At 39.9% G+C, this 16,381-nt stretch overlaps 1 protein-coding gene across 1 annotated transcript in view; it reads left to right on the top strand.

Moving 5' to 3' along the window:
- The first annotated feature begins 3,279 nt into the window (after positions 1 to 3,279).
- The window catches only part of LOC117041106 (myosin-4-like), a 35,242-nt gene continuing 22,140 nt past the window's right edge, over positions 3,280 to 16,381 (top strand). The window contains exons 1-19 of the mRNA XM_033139484.1: positions 3,280 to 3,314; positions 3,688 to 3,907; positions 4,493 to 4,636; positions 4,727 to 4,883; positions 5,986 to 6,013; positions 6,241 to 6,352; positions 6,659 to 6,751; positions 6,891 to 6,954; positions 7,053 to 7,151; positions 7,269 to 7,372; positions 8,723 to 8,861; positions 9,568 to 9,686; positions 10,304 to 10,453; positions 10,546 to 10,716; positions 11,665 to 11,974; positions 13,283 to 13,356; positions 13,462 to 13,549; positions 14,069 to 14,186; positions 15,988 to 16,111. Coding sequence (XP_032995375.1) covers positions 3,701 to 3,907; positions 4,493 to 4,636; positions 4,727 to 4,883; positions 5,986 to 6,013; positions 6,241 to 6,352; positions 6,659 to 6,751; positions 6,891 to 6,954; positions 7,053 to 7,151; positions 7,269 to 7,372; positions 8,723 to 8,861; positions 9,568 to 9,686; positions 10,304 to 10,453; positions 10,546 to 10,716; positions 11,665 to 11,974; positions 13,283 to 13,356; positions 13,462 to 13,549; positions 14,069 to 14,186; positions 15,988 to 16,111 — 2,301 coding nt within the window. The 5' untranslated portion in view covers positions 3,280 to 3,314; positions 3,688 to 3,700. The remainder of the gene's footprint in view (positions 3,315 to 3,687; positions 3,908 to 4,492; positions 4,637 to 4,726; positions 4,884 to 5,985; positions 6,014 to 6,240; positions 6,353 to 6,658; positions 6,752 to 6,890; positions 6,955 to 7,052; positions 7,152 to 7,268; positions 7,373 to 8,722; positions 8,862 to 9,567; positions 9,687 to 10,303; positions 10,454 to 10,545; positions 10,717 to 11,664; positions 11,975 to 13,282; positions 13,357 to 13,461; positions 13,550 to 14,068; positions 14,187 to 15,987; positions 16,112 to 16,381) is intronic.

Raw genomic sequence — 16,381 nt, 5'->3', positions numbered from 1 at the left:
CTTACTGGGTTGCCCCAGCCACTCTGGGCAGCTTCCAACATATATAAAAACATAATAAAACATTAAACAAAACTTACCAATACAGAAATGTGCATCTGAAGAAGCACCTGAAATTGGTATCACACAAAAAGCTCATACCAAGAACAAACTTAGTTGGTCTCTAAGGTGCTACTGGAAGGATTTTTTTTTTTTAAACTATGGCAGACCAACATGGCTACCTACCTGTAAATACAGGATTGCCTTCAGACAGCTTGGGGGATCAGATAACTTCATACCCTCCAACATTTCTCCAATGAAAGTAGGGACATCCTAAGGAAAAGTGGGACATTCCAGGATCAAATCAGAAACTGGGATGGCTTCTCTAAATCAGAGATGTCCCTGGAAAATAGGGACACTTGGGGGGTCTGGGAGAGCCTGAAATTTCAATCTGAAATTTGTCAGAGCATGGAGTACAGTAGCCAAGTCATTTCAAGTTCACAATGAGATGCAGCTGGAACTGGAAATAGGCACTCATTGTCACTAGAGGCTCAGGAGTGTTGGAAGAGAGAACACATCTTTTCAGAATTCAGCTTCAATTTTTTTGGCCCACATCCAACCCATCACTGCTTCCAAACACCTGTTTAGCACTTCAGCGATCTCTCCTGATTCAGATGGAACTGAGAGATAGAGCTTCACTCCAAAAGTCAGTGGTTTCATACTGGTGTTACGAAGCATGAGGGACAAGATGGAATCCTGCAGAATACAGGAAAGCTCCTATTATATCATACAGTGATCCCCTGGCCCATAATTACTTTCTGGAAACAATCCTAGAGGTAGGAACAGAACCATGGAAGAACAATGCCCCAAACCCCCATTTCCATTTTTGGATTCCAAGATGGCAGTGTGTTCATACGCTGCGGCTCTTAGCTTCCAATACTTCACCTACTCACGCACAGAACTGGTTTAGCTGCTCATGTAATCTCAGTGTATGTATACAAGTTGTACAAGTGACAATAAAGTATTTCAATTTCAATTTCCCTGAGCCATTCCCAGAAGATACCATGGTCAACAGCATCAAAAGCTGCCAAGCAGGGAGAGCAGGGTTGCACTCCCCCATCTCTCTCCTGGCAGATGTCATCAACCAGGATGACCAGGACAATTTTGGTGCCATGACTGGTACTGAAGCTGAATTGAAATTGACTTGATATTCAGTCTCCTCCAAACATTCCTGAAACTGAACTGCTGCCACATTCTTGAGTAGGGCCACAGGACATTAGTTATTTAACACTTCCAGGTCCTGGAAGGTTCTCTTAAGGAGGTAATGCAGCACTGCCTTCTTCAAGGTCTAAGCAGTGATTCTGAAACATAGTAAAGAGTAGGAGAAAGGACCCAAATGCTTCAGATGCATATGTGTGTGTGTTTGTGATGTGCATTTTACTCTGACCAATAGACATCAGTGCAAATTTCACTGCGACCACCAAAATTCCTTAGGGGATTCGTATATAGATAATGCAGCAGGAATTTGAAGCTGTCTGGAACCACTTGAATTAACTCAGTTCTCTCCAGCTTCTATTCAATTCTCAGCCCCTATCCTTCTTAGCCTCCCTAAAGGTGCTGAGCTTATTGCAGACCATTTTATTAGCAGCCACCCCCAATCCCCCATGTGATATTGTGGTAGGTCAGATTGGTCCTGCTTGAGATCTTACATGACTCTATGAGAATTCAGCCAGTATGTGACACCTGCCTCTGCATCTACAACCACACAAATTTAGAAGGAATTAAGTTCTGTGCTCTTCTATTGGCTCCAGATATTATTATTAGCTTGGAATATGATCATGTCTTCTGGGGCTTATTGGTATCTAAGGAGGAGTGCAATAATGGTATGAACAAGGTCCGGAAGGGTTCTTTTCATTAGACATGAAGTGACTTTCTCTTGTACAGTTCTGAGGGAATCAGTATGGGGAATCTTGAAGAAGTACTTTAACCTTGAGGAAATGAACTGACAGCTGACAGTAATGAAGAGGTAACACTTGTTTGTGAAAGAATGTGGCTGTTGATTCCTCTGATGTTACGCATTTTACTTTGAAGTTTCAGATTTGGAGTTCTCTAAAATCTCTATTAAACAAATAAACAAAAATATTCTGAGAGGTAATATCTACCCAGCCCAATTTACTGTTATATTAACCTAGCTTAATAATGTGCTTAAAATGCAAACTGGTTTCAAACGTTTGTAAGATCATATTCTAAAATTGTAAACTAGCATCCTATCTGTGTGGGTGAAGGGATTTCAGAAGGTTAGAGAATTGATTTGCTCTCTTGCTTTTGAGTAGACACTGTTAATTTAATATGAATTGAGAAAATTAATTCCCCTTGGACCTCTTAACAAGCCATTTCTTACTTGAGTGATGTTCCATTGGAATATACAGATTTTTCCCTATTTGAGACATCCCCACAAACCCTCTAGACTATAGAGTTTTCTGCATTACGTATGGAAGCTGGCAGTGGGTGATATAATGTCAGAGGAGGACCAGCTGACTCCTTGTAACCTTTAGCTAATCATGTCCCTCCCTTAATTAACAGAAAGAGCATGTGAGATCAGGTCTTCAACACATTTGCAACTAAAGAATAAATTATTAATTCACCAAAAATAGAGGCCTAGAATGCTGCGTTGGCAGATGGCTGTGTATAAAGGCTGTAAGGCCCAAGGCTCCTTGATTCTTCACTAGTTCACTATCTCAAGGTAAGTCACAGTCTTTGCTGTGTTCTAAGGAAGCCAGAACTTTTGCCCTTGTTCAAGGCTTTATGTTACCGCTTCTCCAGATATCCTAATATAATGCTGAGTGTCAATGGCATTAATACTGTTGTGGTTGCAATTGCAGGAATGTAAATTTATTGGCCTTTCTATCAATGCCATATTACAGGTTTGTTAATGTTCAATATTTCTCAGATGCATACTTTAGAAAAATTCAACATGCCAAAAGAAATGCAGATAAAGTGAATGTGTAATATGTTTAATAATTCATAATTTATTTGTTAAAAAGTATGCTTATTAGTGATAGTAGGGGATAAATGCAAGAACAAGTCTGTATTTGAATACAAGTGTTCTTGCTCATAGGTGGCAATATTAGTGAGAAATAGTAAATAATTTGGTTTTCTGTAAAATGCAGTTTTTCAGTTATGCCCTACCCTTATTGAAAATGCACTATTTTGGATTAAAATATCAAGTAAATTCAGCCATATACCAAGTCCATGCTATTTTTCTGATTAATTTCTTTACTTCTTTCTGTTCACATTCAAAAGATTCAGATCTTAATCTGCCTTCTTAGTGACTGAAGGTAAGAACCATTTCATTTTAAATTCAGCATGCATGAATGATTACAATACAAATAACCAGTATACTTAAATATGGTGCACAGCACTGCACAGAACAAACTAAAGCAGAATAAATCCACCACTATTGCACTATCATTGTCAAGAAGATGTTACAGAATACATCCACAATACAACATCAGTCTGGGGAGGGCCGGAATCTCTTGATCTTTTAACATTAACAAGTGCATATTTTCTTAGTGCAGGACCATAATAAGAAGAATGTAGATGTTGGAACATGACCAATAGTCAGAAATACTGGTATTATCACAGTCAGCTTTGTTGAGCACATAAATACTTTGAGTGCAATTATACCTGAAACTTATTTAATTCCTTCAGCCAATCTATAATCATGACCTCAGACTCTGAAATGGCTGTATTTGGAGAGGCGGCTCCTTTTCTCCGGAAACCGGAGAAGGAGAGAATTGAGGCTCAGAATCGTCCATTTGATGCTAAAGCAGCCTGCTTTGTGGTAGATGACAAAGAAATGTTCGTCAAAGGCACTGTACTGAGTAGAGAGCCGGGGAAAATCACTGTCAAAATCGAGCAAGATGACCGTGTAAGTAGGAATTTAACCTACCTGTTTCATTTAATGGTTTTTAATTACCTAGTTGAAGGTTGGCCAGCTTCTGCAGACTAGGGCACCACTTTGTTTTTCCACAGTGATCTGGAGACTGGGAGTAGTCAACCATTAAAATATTGATACTATTTAACCATAAGCACTTGGGAATTATGAAGCAAATATGCTAAGTCCTAGTATGTTTAACATTAATTGTGCTGAAGTGAAAGATAAGGAGTTTTGTGAATCTTTCCAATCTTTCCTCCATAGCAGCCTTCTTTCTGGTGGTTTTCAAGTAAGCTTTTAAAGGCAGGACAGTATTGGTTGTTTTTGCCATCTCTCTCTCTCTCTTTCTCTCTCTCTCTCTCTATATATATATGTATATATAGTGAAATTAGCCTAAGTTGGAGTTCATTTAGCACTCCGGCACTAAAAATAAAAATGTAGAGTCCCTACTGGAAATTTATAAATATTAGGATCAAGGCAACACAATCCCACAGGCCTCTAGTTGAAAATATGGCCTACTTTCAAAACACTTACCTCTCCCATATTTGTTCATCTTCTCTATAACCCTTTTACTCCCAGACTGTGACAGTTAAGGAAGATCAGGTTTTTCCCATGAATCCTCCCAAATTTGATAAAATTGAGGACATGGTTATGATGACCCATCTCCACGAGCCTGCTGTCTTGTATAACCTCAAAGAGCGTTATGCTTCTTGGATGATCTATGTAAGTTGAAACTGAATCTGAAGCCTAGTTTGTTTCTTTTTCAATCCATCAACTACATACCATGATATGCAATGTCTCTTTTTTCTTCAGACCTACTCAGGTCTCTTCTGTGTCACTGTCAACCCTTACAAGTGGCTGCCGGTATATAACCCAGAAGTAGTGTCTGGTTACAGGGGCAAAAAAAGGCAAGAGGCGCCACCTCATATCTTCTCTATCTCTGACAATGCCTATCAGTTTATGTTAACTGGTGAGTACTCAGAAGTTAGTGTGCAACTAGAGTGCAAAGTTCAAACCTGCACATTACAGAAATATTTGAGGCATAGAAGTTTAACAAATTACATGCACCACAGCCCTCATTTTGGAGGGATATTCATCCATGTAGTCTTCTTGGCATGAGCAGTAGGACCCCTTGCCAGCATCTCTTCCAACTATCAGTGTCCATCTCCTCAGCCAAAATTCCATTTGTTTCACCTTCCTTCTAGAGGTAAGGCTAAACAGGTAAAATTCTGCCTGAGGAGATGGAGATTGATAGTTGAGAGTGAAGGAGAAATGCTGGTTGGATGAAGCTGTCCCAGCCTTACCGAAGAACAAGAGGACTGAGCTTCAAGCATTTCAAAAGGGGCAACAGAAGTGGTTCACATTTCTTCACAATTCCTCCTATGCAAATTGCTTCTTCGGCATAACATCAGAAGTCAGATAAGAGGGTTTGCCCAACCATCACAGGTACTTTTTGAGAGAGGTGCTTTAAGACTTTTATCTAGTTATTTGAAGTAGGATTTTTGGTGGAAAGCTAGTGCTATAAGCTCATTGGCTGGGAAAGGTCTTGTTTTCTCCAGTTCCTGCCAACATCCCAAAAGCATTCAAGTTGAAGAAATTATTAGATATGGCACATGGGGGAGAAGGTGGCAAGGTTCACGTTTCTATCCCATGTCCTCTAACGCCCGCTTTCTGACACTCAACTCCACACCTTCCAGCATCCCCATACCTGAAACACTATCTAAGAAATTGGAAGAGGGTGACAAGATGCCATTCTGAAGTGATCCTCTTACATATACATAGCACAGTTTATCCATAACATGTTTTCTGTATATTCTGAATATTCTGTAAGAAGGAGACAGTGGTAGGGTACAAGTTTCGCAGGCAAATGGTCAATGTTCAGTCCTTAGCATCTCCACTTGGGGCTGCAAAAGTTCCCTATCTGAAATGCTGAGAACCACTGGTAGTCGGTATAAGCAGTAATGAGCTTTATGAACCCTAGATCTGACTCTTCCTAAGCAGAATCCTCAGATCAGCCTTTATAGAGTTTGACTAGAAGCAGAACTGACTGGTATCTCCTTTTTACCTTTCAGACCGCGAAAACCAGTCAGTCCTGATCACGTGAGTATTTTTTTTCCAGAATAGCTAATGTTGTAGGAGCAGATAATACAGTCATTGGTTGTTTCCACACTTCAAGTTGTTTACAAAACAAAACAAAATTTAATATGGAAACAGAAGTATTTACTGGCAAACAACCCAAGGGAAAAAAGGGGGGTATAATCACCACAATAAGAAAGGTAGACTAAGATTTATTTATATAATTAGTTTGTACTCCTTTGTTCCAACAGTGGAGAATCCGGTGCAGGAAAAACTGTGAACACCAAGCGTGTCATCCAGTACTTTGCAACAATTGCAGTTGCTGGGGACAAGAAGAAGGAACCCCAACCGGGTAAAATGAAGGTTTGTGGTACTGATAAAGTTTTCAATGGCTATTTCATACTGTTTTTATTCTGGAAATATCAGTAAGGCACCCTAACTTTAGCAGATGTAAAAATCAAAATTAGCTGAAGACACACAGAGAGAAATGTACACGACTTACATTAACCATTTCTTTGATCCACCCCTACTGCATCCCTTCTCTTGAAGGGAGATGTCATTTTAAAGTTTTGTGTAGTTTAACAGAACGCTTAAAGCTGCCATAATGATATGTGCTCTTCAATGCTTTCAAAGCACAATTTCACAGGAAATTTCTCATGTTATAATTAGGGGACCCTGGAGGATCAAATCATCCAGGCGAACCCTCTCCTGGAAGCCTTTGGCAATGCCAAGACTGTGAGAAATGACAACTCTTCGCGTTTTGTAAGTTCTGACCATTTATTTATTTATTTATTTATGATTTGCTGAATTGTGCAGAAAATCTGCATGTTATAAACTAAGTATGTGTTCACTTCCTACCAAATTTGCAAGAGAACACTTATACCAATGTTCAATTCACCAGGGTAAATTTATCAGAATTCATTTTGGGACCACAGGAAAGCTGGCATCTGCAGACATTGAAACCTGTGAGTGGCTGCCCCATTTCTACTTGATAAATTAAGCACAGAATTACAAAGAACACCTTGGACTTTGCTTACTTGTTTTTATATTCAAATTCTCGCAGATCTTCTGGAGAAATCTAGAGTGACATTTCAGCTCTCTGCTGAGAGGAGCTACCACATATTTTACCAGATAATGTCAAATAAGAAACCAGAGTTGATTGGTAGGAGGAAGCAACATAGAAATCCATTTTACTGCCTTTATTCAAGCTATTCAACCTTGGTCATGAAAAGGAAACCAACATTGTTGCTCTTTTTTCTTCTTTTTCTTTTGCTTGCAGACCTTATGCTCATTTCTACCAATCCCTATGATTTCCCATTTGTGAGTCAGGGGGAACTCACTGTGGCCAGCATAGATGATGCAGAGGAGCTATTAGCAACTGATGTAAGTCTCCCTGAGGGTATTTCAAAATGGTCATTTCATAGCGCCCTAAATGCACATTTGTTCCTCAGTCGATGAGGGGGATCCAGATATCTTTTCCCAAAGAAATGTTCCTAATGCAGAGTGATTGCATTTGCCCAGCAGTCTCACTTAATAGTCGTTCAAAAATTTCAACAGAAGACGTCTCTGGAATGATACTACTGTTTCGTAATAGTCTTCATCAGCCGATATTAGTATAATAAGGATATACTGGACTTCATCCAGTTGCCTCCTCCTCCACTCCCACCTACTTAACAGGTGACCTGTTTTATCAGAGCTGCTGACAGTGTTGCTGATCACATCTTAGGCAGATCAAACTGTTGCTTCTGTGGCACAACACTGGGCAGTCTTACAGTGTCCTATAAGTTTCTTTAGTCAGTTTGAGCAGCTTTTGTGACAAGGGCAAGATCTTCCAAAACATTATGTGAGCATACAGTCAAAATATCTGTCACTACCAATAACTGCAGTTGAGATCAGAATATAAAAGTTATTTTATGAGTCCCTGGTCATTTTTCTGTGCATAAGAGATTGTAATTGGATAGTTAGTTACCTGCATCCTAACACAAACTGCATCACTGTTTAATCAATTACAGAAGATAATGGTTGGGATATGGGAGTCTGTAAAATTACAGAGGTCTTTTGCATCCCCAAGTGGTACCAGATGGTCATTGCTGCTAGAGAACAGAATTCCCAAGAGTTCACCTTCATTTCCTTTGGAGTGGTGAGGAGAGCTTTAGCTGATTTCACCCTTTAAAAATAAATAAAAATGATTTTAATCTGAACAGTAAGTTTCTTTAAAATACATTAGAGGAGATGGAAGCACATAAACAAAAATAACCTTGTTGTTGTTATTAACACTGCTTGTAGATCATAGACACACCTGTAAAGCTCAGAATGCTATTAGGCAAAACAAAAAACTAGGAATGGCAGATCAAGGTTTCACACATTGCATAGGGCAAGAAGGATAATGGTGGGATCTCTATTCTATGGAAAACTGGAATAAAGGGTATTCATTATTTCAGGTCAGCTTTGACGATTTGGGTAAGTGATGGTGTCTCATAGGAAATGACATGAAATATTTCTTCCCTGAAAAAAATAGACCTACTTAGATGTGTGGGTGGCCTTTAACTTTTCCACTTGCAGAACCCACTAATCCATTATAGCATTCTTAATCATTACTGACAGGTAGGAGTGCTTCTGTCTCCTTTGTATGAATTCAGTGCTCTTTTTTTAATTTTTGCTTTTAAATGCTATCTACCGTTGGAGACTTCCACAAACTTAGCCTCTGTATATTTTTCTTGTTACTCTCTGCAGAGTGCCATTGACATCCTGGGCTTCACTGCTGATGAGAGGGTTGGAATCTATAAGCTGACAGGGGCAGTGATGCATTATGGGAACATGAAATTCAAGCAGAAGCAGCGGGAGGAGCAAGCAGAGCCAGATGGTACTGAAGGTAAATGTTATATGGTACATTGTCCTCAAGTCTGCATTATATAAGTGTTGGCTGTGCTGTGGCCGGCTTTTTCTGATGACCAGATTGTATGTAGAAGCACGTTCCCAAAGTTCTGCTCCACACTTAACAAAAAATGTACAATGACTGGATGAAAATCTTAAAGCCAGTTGCATCCTATATGGGTATTATATAAAGCCACCATCTCTACAGACAACTGGGCAGCTTTTAGCCTGTTTAGCCTGGAGAAGAGAAGGTTAAGGGGTGATATGATAGCCATGTTCAAATATATCAAAGGATGTCATATAGAGGAGGGTGAAAGGTTGTTTTCTGCTGCTCCAGAGAAGCGGACACGGGGCAATGGATTCAAACTACAAGAAAGAAGATTCCACCTAAACATTAGGAAGAACTTCCTGACAGTAAGAGCTGTCCGACAGTGGAATTTGCTGCCAAGGAGTGTGGTGGAGTCTCCTTCTTTGGAGGTCTTTAAGCGGAGGCTTGACAGCCATCTGTCAGGAATGCTTTGATGGTGTTTCCTGCTTGGCAGGGGGTTGGACTGGATGGCCCTTGTGGTCTCTTCCAACTCTATGATTCTATGATTTTTCTGTGGATGTAACGTGGAATTTCTGAATGCTGTTGATGACTCCATAGCTGATGGTGGACTCCATAGAGTTAAAATTTGTTTTTGTTTTCATTTACTTATATCTAGTGGCTGACAAAGCAGGCTACTTAATGGGCCTAAACTCTGCAGATTTGCTTAAAGGTTTGTGCTACCCACGAGTGAAAGTTGGAAATGAATATGTGACTAAAGGACAAAACGTTCAGCAGGTACATTTTCATTGTGATATTTGCTTTTAAACTAGCAGTTTTGTCCTGAAGTATTTTATATATGTAAATGTATGCATTGAATTGATTGTAGGCACACCACAGGCCTTAGTACGGAACGTAACAATATATCAAACCTTTATAAACTTGAAACAATATACCGGTATTTGGGAAAAACAGAACAATTATAAAGCACTATGATAAATAACATTGCATGTCCAAAACAGAAACAGATTCCAACAGACCCACAGTGAAATCTGAAAAGAAAAAATGAAAATGTCTCCAGAACAAACTAGCCTCAAGCTTCTTAACACCTGAAAGGCAAAATTGAGTCATTCTTCCAAACATTTGTATGGGGGAGTTTTACAGTGAGAACATTACAATGGAGAATGCACTGTTCCTTTGTGCCAGCCAACCTCATATCAAACAATGCTAGCAGTGGGAGCATGATCTTGCCTGGTGAGCAGAGCACTCAGGGAGTACTTATAGGAAAGATTTCCTGACGTATAGAATTCAAGCCATTTATGGCTTTTAAGGACAAGAACAGCACATGAAAATTAATTGGAAGCAAGTACAGCTCTTTTTAAAAGAAATTTTTCACTTGCTTCTCGTTGGGATAGGTGTACAATTCTGTGGGTGCACTCGCAAAATCTGTCTACGAGAAGATGTTCCTGTGGATGGTGACACGCATTAACCAGCAGCTGGACACCAAACAGCAAAGGCAGCATTTCATAGGGGTGCTGGACATTGCTGGCTTTGAGATCTTCGATGTAAGTTAACATTAGTCCTACACAACAAAATAAAAAATTCAAAATGTGCATGCTCATTTAAAAATACAAAAACTATTATTTTGCTTGTAAAGTACAACAGCCTGGAGCAGCTGTGCATCAACTTCACCAACGAGAAGCTGCAACAGTTTTTCAACCATCACATGTTTGTGCTGGAGCAAGAGGAGTACAAAAAAGAAGGAATTGAATGGGAGTTCATTGACTTTGGAATGGACCTGGCTGCCTGTATTGAACTCATTGAGAAGGTAAGAGATGCTTCCTGTTTTAACGCTCAGCATTTCTTGGCAAAAGGCCTGCAATTAAATGAATTTCTGTACCTGAGCAGTTCTAACTTAATACTTAAACAGTTGTTCCTTTGTGATGTTTTTATCCTGTACAAAACAAGGTGGGTTTTAGAGAAGGTGAACCATGCCATCAAAAATGATGAAATGGGAATGGCAGAGTCAGTAGAAAGCAAGGCAAATGGGACAGGTGGGCATATGAAGGGCTGAGGATCTGAGAAGGTTGCAGGGCCTAGACAAGTAGATCATGGAAGAGCATGAAGATGAGGCGCACCTGTACACTGCACACCTGCATGGCCTGATGAATAGACAAGGAATTTGCAGAGAGAGGAAGCTGATACAGGGACACAAACAAGTTGCAATGGAACACAGTGAGAAGATTCAGTAAAGCTAACTGGGCCCAGGATATTAAATAAGTTGAGCAGGGGCTAGGCTTAGCTTATTTCTTGGAGAGCTCTGATGATCATGATCATAATGATGATCATGAAAGTGGTATAGATTGGAGGATGCCTTTGGTTTAATGTATTCAGTTTAACCTATCTCTCCAACAGGTTTACAAAGGTGTCACATTTTGCACTCCCAGTGGTCCTGCTGCGTAGGTTAGATTGAATTATAGTAGAAAGCATTTAAACGCAACCACGTATTTGTTGCATCACACGTGACTCCATCCACCTCTCATATTTGGTGCTTTCATGACAGCAAAAACTGATTTGCAACAGAAACTGTTGGTTTTGAATCAGTAAAAAATAATAATGCCTTATGTCATTTAATGTCAATGTATAGTTATTAACTTTACATTCAGAGGCAATAGCAATGCTCCAGAATAGTACTTGTGATGCAGAACAGTGATGCATTGTACAGTCCACTGAACAATGTCTGTTTCTCTACATCTGCTCTTATTGTTCCCTCCAGCCAATGGGCATTTTCTCCATTCTAGAAGAAGAGTGCATGTTCCCCAAGGCAACAGACACATCTTTCAAGAACAAGCTCTATGACCAGCATCTTGGCAAAAGCAACAACTTCCAGAAACCCAAGCCTGTCAAAGGCAAGGCTGAGGCCCACTTCTCCCTGGTCCATTATGCTGGCACTGTGGACTACAACATCAGTGGGTGGCTGGACAAGAACAAGGACCCCCTGAATGAAACAATTGTAGGACTGTATCAGAAATCATCACTGAAATTGTTGTCCTTCCTTTATTCCAACTATGCTGGTACAGATGCAAGTAAGCACCATTTCTGAAAAGCATAGATCTGTTTAACATCTTTTGCTTCTTGTTTACCTCTGAATCTCTTGATTCAGCCATTCTGATAGGGAATCAGAAGAAATGCTTCGCCTGGGTCCATGTGTCCACATAGCCACACAGAAGCCACATAGCTCCCATCATAGCCCAGGCTGACATCCTGCTCATCTATTCTAGACACACATAGGGAATTGTAAGGTCTGACGAGAACTCCGGGTATAGGGCGATATATAAATTCAATAAATTATAATAATAAATAATATGTAGGGGAAGAGAAACTCAGCAATTTTGGGGGATAGTGATTCTTGCAGTTCTGGTAAGACACTAAAGAATCAAAACAAAAGTTCTCTTGCAAACTTAGTTTTAAATTGAACTAAAAGGGGAAAGACTGCTTTGGATTTCGGTGCCCATCAGGGAAAAAGGCAGGGTATAAATTACTACTACTACTACTACAAATAATAATAATAATAATAATAATAATAATAATAATAATAATAATAATAATAATATATAATATCTACACCAGAGGTCAGGTTTGCTGCCACTGTTTGCTGTGTCATTGAATTCAATTCTCATAAATATTAGCTCCAATCCAGAGAAAGTTAGTTATCCATTACAATCATTGGGGCTTAAATTAATTGTGACAAACTAGTTCTTCTGATTTCACTGGTATTTACGTGTTCCTCTTACATACAACTGGGGACGCGGGTGGCACTGTGGGTTAAACCACAGAGCCTAGGGCTTACCGATCAGCAGGCTGGCGGTTTGAATCCATGTGACGGGGTGAGCTCCCGTTGCTTGGTCCCAGCTCCTGCCAACCTAGCAGTTCGAAAGCACGTCAAAGTGCAAGTAGATAAATAGGTACCGCTCCGGCGGGAAGGTAAACAGCATTTTCGTGCACTGCTCTGGTTCACCAGAAGCGGCTTAGTCATGCTGGTCACATGACCTGGAAGCTGTACGCTGGCTCCCTTGGCCAGTAAAGCGAGATGAGCGCCGCAACCCCAGAGTCGTCTGCGACTGGACCTAATGGTCAGGGGTCCCTTTACCCTTTACCTTACATACAACTACTTCTCCTGGATTGTGTCCAAAAACAGGAAACTCACTGACTTAGCAGTCATTTACTCTGAATACATGGATCATAGATCCTTTATCTTACCTCGATCTGGTGCTCTTTTCCAAGGTATATATGTTGAATGAATATGTGTTTGTATGCTATTTAATATCTCAAGGGACAGGGAGGATTCTAGTTAAGAGTACAACATCTCACATGGCTGCTGTTTTGTTTGAAAGGTGACAGTGGTGGCAGCAAGAAAGGTGCCAAGAAGAAGGGTGGCTCTTTCCAGACAGTATCCGCTGTATTCAGAGTATGTGGCACTTCTTTCAGCTCTCCCCTTTATAGTGTAGATTAACATGGGAAACAGACCTGTGTGCTACTGCATTTAGAACCCATTTCTTTTCTTCTGATACAGGAGAATTTAAACAAGCTGATGACCAATCTGAAAAGCACTCATCCTCACTTTGTGCGCTGTCTTATTCCTAATGAGACTAAGACGCCCGGTGAGTTACTGTGTCTCGTTGTGTTGAATCATTCCCCTATCTGAAGTTGGTAAAATTATTTTATTATGAATAATTAAATGATCAGGCAAACTATATGACTCTTAATGGCCACAAGATCTCCTTGCTCAGGAGTTCATTTCCCCCTAAACATCAGTCTCCCAAGCAAATGTGCCACTTTGATATAAGGCACTTAAGAGCTAAGTTAATTAAGTAGTATCAAAAAGCTTTCAAATTCCCAAGTTTAATCTGTAGATTCCTGCCAAGATTATAAACCTGGCCTTTATTTTATTAATTACATTTCTATACTGCCCTTCAGCTGAGGACCACAGGGCAGTTTACAGTATAAAAACACAAAAATGCATAACATAGTGGCAAACATAAACAATATTCCCCAATATTTTAGTTAAGTCCTTGCGATTTGTCCAGCTGTGTCAGGTGACCCATATTTCATGAAATTATGTCTCTACCTGTAAGTTTGACATTCTTTCTTCATTTTCCCTTTCCCCTTTGGTTTCAAAGGTGAAATGGACCATCACCTGGTGATGCACCAGCTGCGGTGTAATGGGGTATTGGAAGGTATTCGGATCTGTAGGAAAGGCTTCCCCAGCAGAATCATCTACGCTGACTTTAAGCAACGGTACACTTTCCTCTAACTATAAAAAGGCTACTTTTTGCAATTGCTGAAGTTGATATTTCACAAATATATTCTTTTGTATAGGCCGTTTCAGCACCTAGTCAGAAAGACCCAGAATTTAGTCAATTAACTGCAGAGTCTTGAGAGGAGAGATTGTATAGTTTCATTTTTGTTCCTGAACTATTTAGCCCTCTAAATACTGTATTGCTGGAAAGAGAATAGAAACAAACTGATATTAATGTTTTACTCTATTTTCTTGGTTGTATAAATAACGATTAAACTATGTAATGAAGGGTGTGGTGCCCTAACAGGGGAGAAATTGTGCTTTTAGGAAGTGTTTTTTAGGAATTCCCACTTGTATAAGATATAACCATATTGGTTGTAACATATTAAGTTAGATTCTGGGTGTCTTATCGCCACATGATCTATTACAGTCTTCCTCAACCTCGGCCCTCCAGATGTTTTGAGACTACAATTCCCAGCATCCCTGACCACTGGTCCTGCTAGCTAGGAATCATGGGAGTTGTAGGCCAAAAACATCTGGAGGGCCGAGGTTGAGGAAGCCTGGTCTATTAGCTTACTATTCATTTTGACAGATGATTTCTGCTAGCATATTAATACTAGCTGCTTTTTATATTTATCTGAGAGCCTATTTATTCCTATTGGGGTAGTTTGTAGAAGCTACTTATTATCATTGGGTTGTGCCTTTCACTTCCCCAATGAGACTTCTATCTCCCCTCTTTCCCTGCATATCCTCTAAATCTGTTCAAGTGATTCCCCCAACCCTCTGGAGCAGATTTGGGAATAGCACAGGGTGTATGTGGTGAGGAGGGAGTCCCACTGCACAAGCAGAGGTCATTCCCACTCATGCATATATTTAGCTGGTCCTGCATTCTCAGTTCATTTCATGGAGCACATGGCAGTTGAAAAATTCAGAAGAAGTTCTCTTCTGAATCAACAACTGCTGTAACCCTTTCAACATGGAGAAATGCAGACTGACTCAAAACATGTTTCAGTTCAGTCTACAGCAAAGTGTGTGATTGCATCTGGATTATAGCACTTTCATATATTTGGCATTTCATCAGTTGTGAAAAGCTACGGTGCAGGTGCACTTTGATCGCTTTACAAGTGTCTGAACTTTAGTGGTGACTAAGTCAACTCATATTTTTACATGTTACTTAGTCCTCTTGTGAATTTGATTTCAGAATGATAGCTTTGCCACACATCCTCTACACACACACACACACACACACACGGGAACTGCTTCCATGTAGTGCATTGCATACTATCAGGAAGTGTGTATAAATAAACAAGGAAATAAAAACAACTATCTGACTTTTAGAAGACATCTAAAGGCAGCCCTGTTTGGGGAAGTTTTTAATATTTGATGAATGATTGTATTTTAATATTTGCTGGAAGCCGCCCAGAGTGACTGGGGAAACCCAGCCACATGGGTGGGGTATAAATAATAATTTTATTATTAATATTAATATTATTATTATTTAATTAAAAGCGTGGGAATGATCACACTCCTTGGGTCTCTGCCACCTGAGAAACACCCTAATAGGAGGAAGGGTTCCATTTGTGTAGAAAAGAGCCCATTCATGTGTTTGGAATGCTCATTCACTGTCCAGTAACAGTGTAGAAGTTACTCCCAAGTGTGTGCGTGTGTGAAGAGCTCCGATGTATATTATTCTACTGTTCTCCCTATTCGGATACTGTTTCTCCATTAAGGCCCTAGTGCATTGTGTTACTGACTTCAGTTCTCCCACCTCTCTGTTCCTTTCTGCCTTTCCTACCACAGCTACAAAATTCTTAATGCCTCTGCAATTCCTGAAGGCCAGTTTATTGACAGCAAGAAGGCTTCTGAGAAGCTTCTCTCTTCCATTGATGTGGATCATAATCAGTACAGATTTGGCCATACTAAGGTAAGTACAAGCATGGAGTTTGACAGTTGTTTCCAGCAAATGAAAAAAAATGGGTGAAGTGCACGAGAGGAGAAGGGTAGAAAAGAACCGGTAGTATATTTGGGTTGCCTAATTTATATATGCATGTCTAATTCCCCTTTTAGATATTTTTACCCATGTCAATATAATCTCATCCAAAAGCATGGAAAGCAGCCACTGCATATTACGCTTCTCTTTCCATTCAATGGCAATGTGATTAGAAAGGGATGAGCTCTCCTCAGCTCTCCTATA

Source organism: Lacerta agilis, chromosome 2 (genome assembly GCF_009819535.1).
Source record: "Lacerta agilis isolate rLacAgi1 chromosome 2, rLacAgi1.pri, whole genome shotgun sequence".
NCBI classification, from domain to species: domain Eukaryota; kingdom Metazoa; phylum Chordata; class Lepidosauria; order Squamata; family Lacertidae; genus Lacerta; species Lacerta agilis.
The sequence above is the reverse complement of the archived record's forward strand: the minus strand, read 5'-3'. Positions and strand labels throughout refer to the sequence as shown.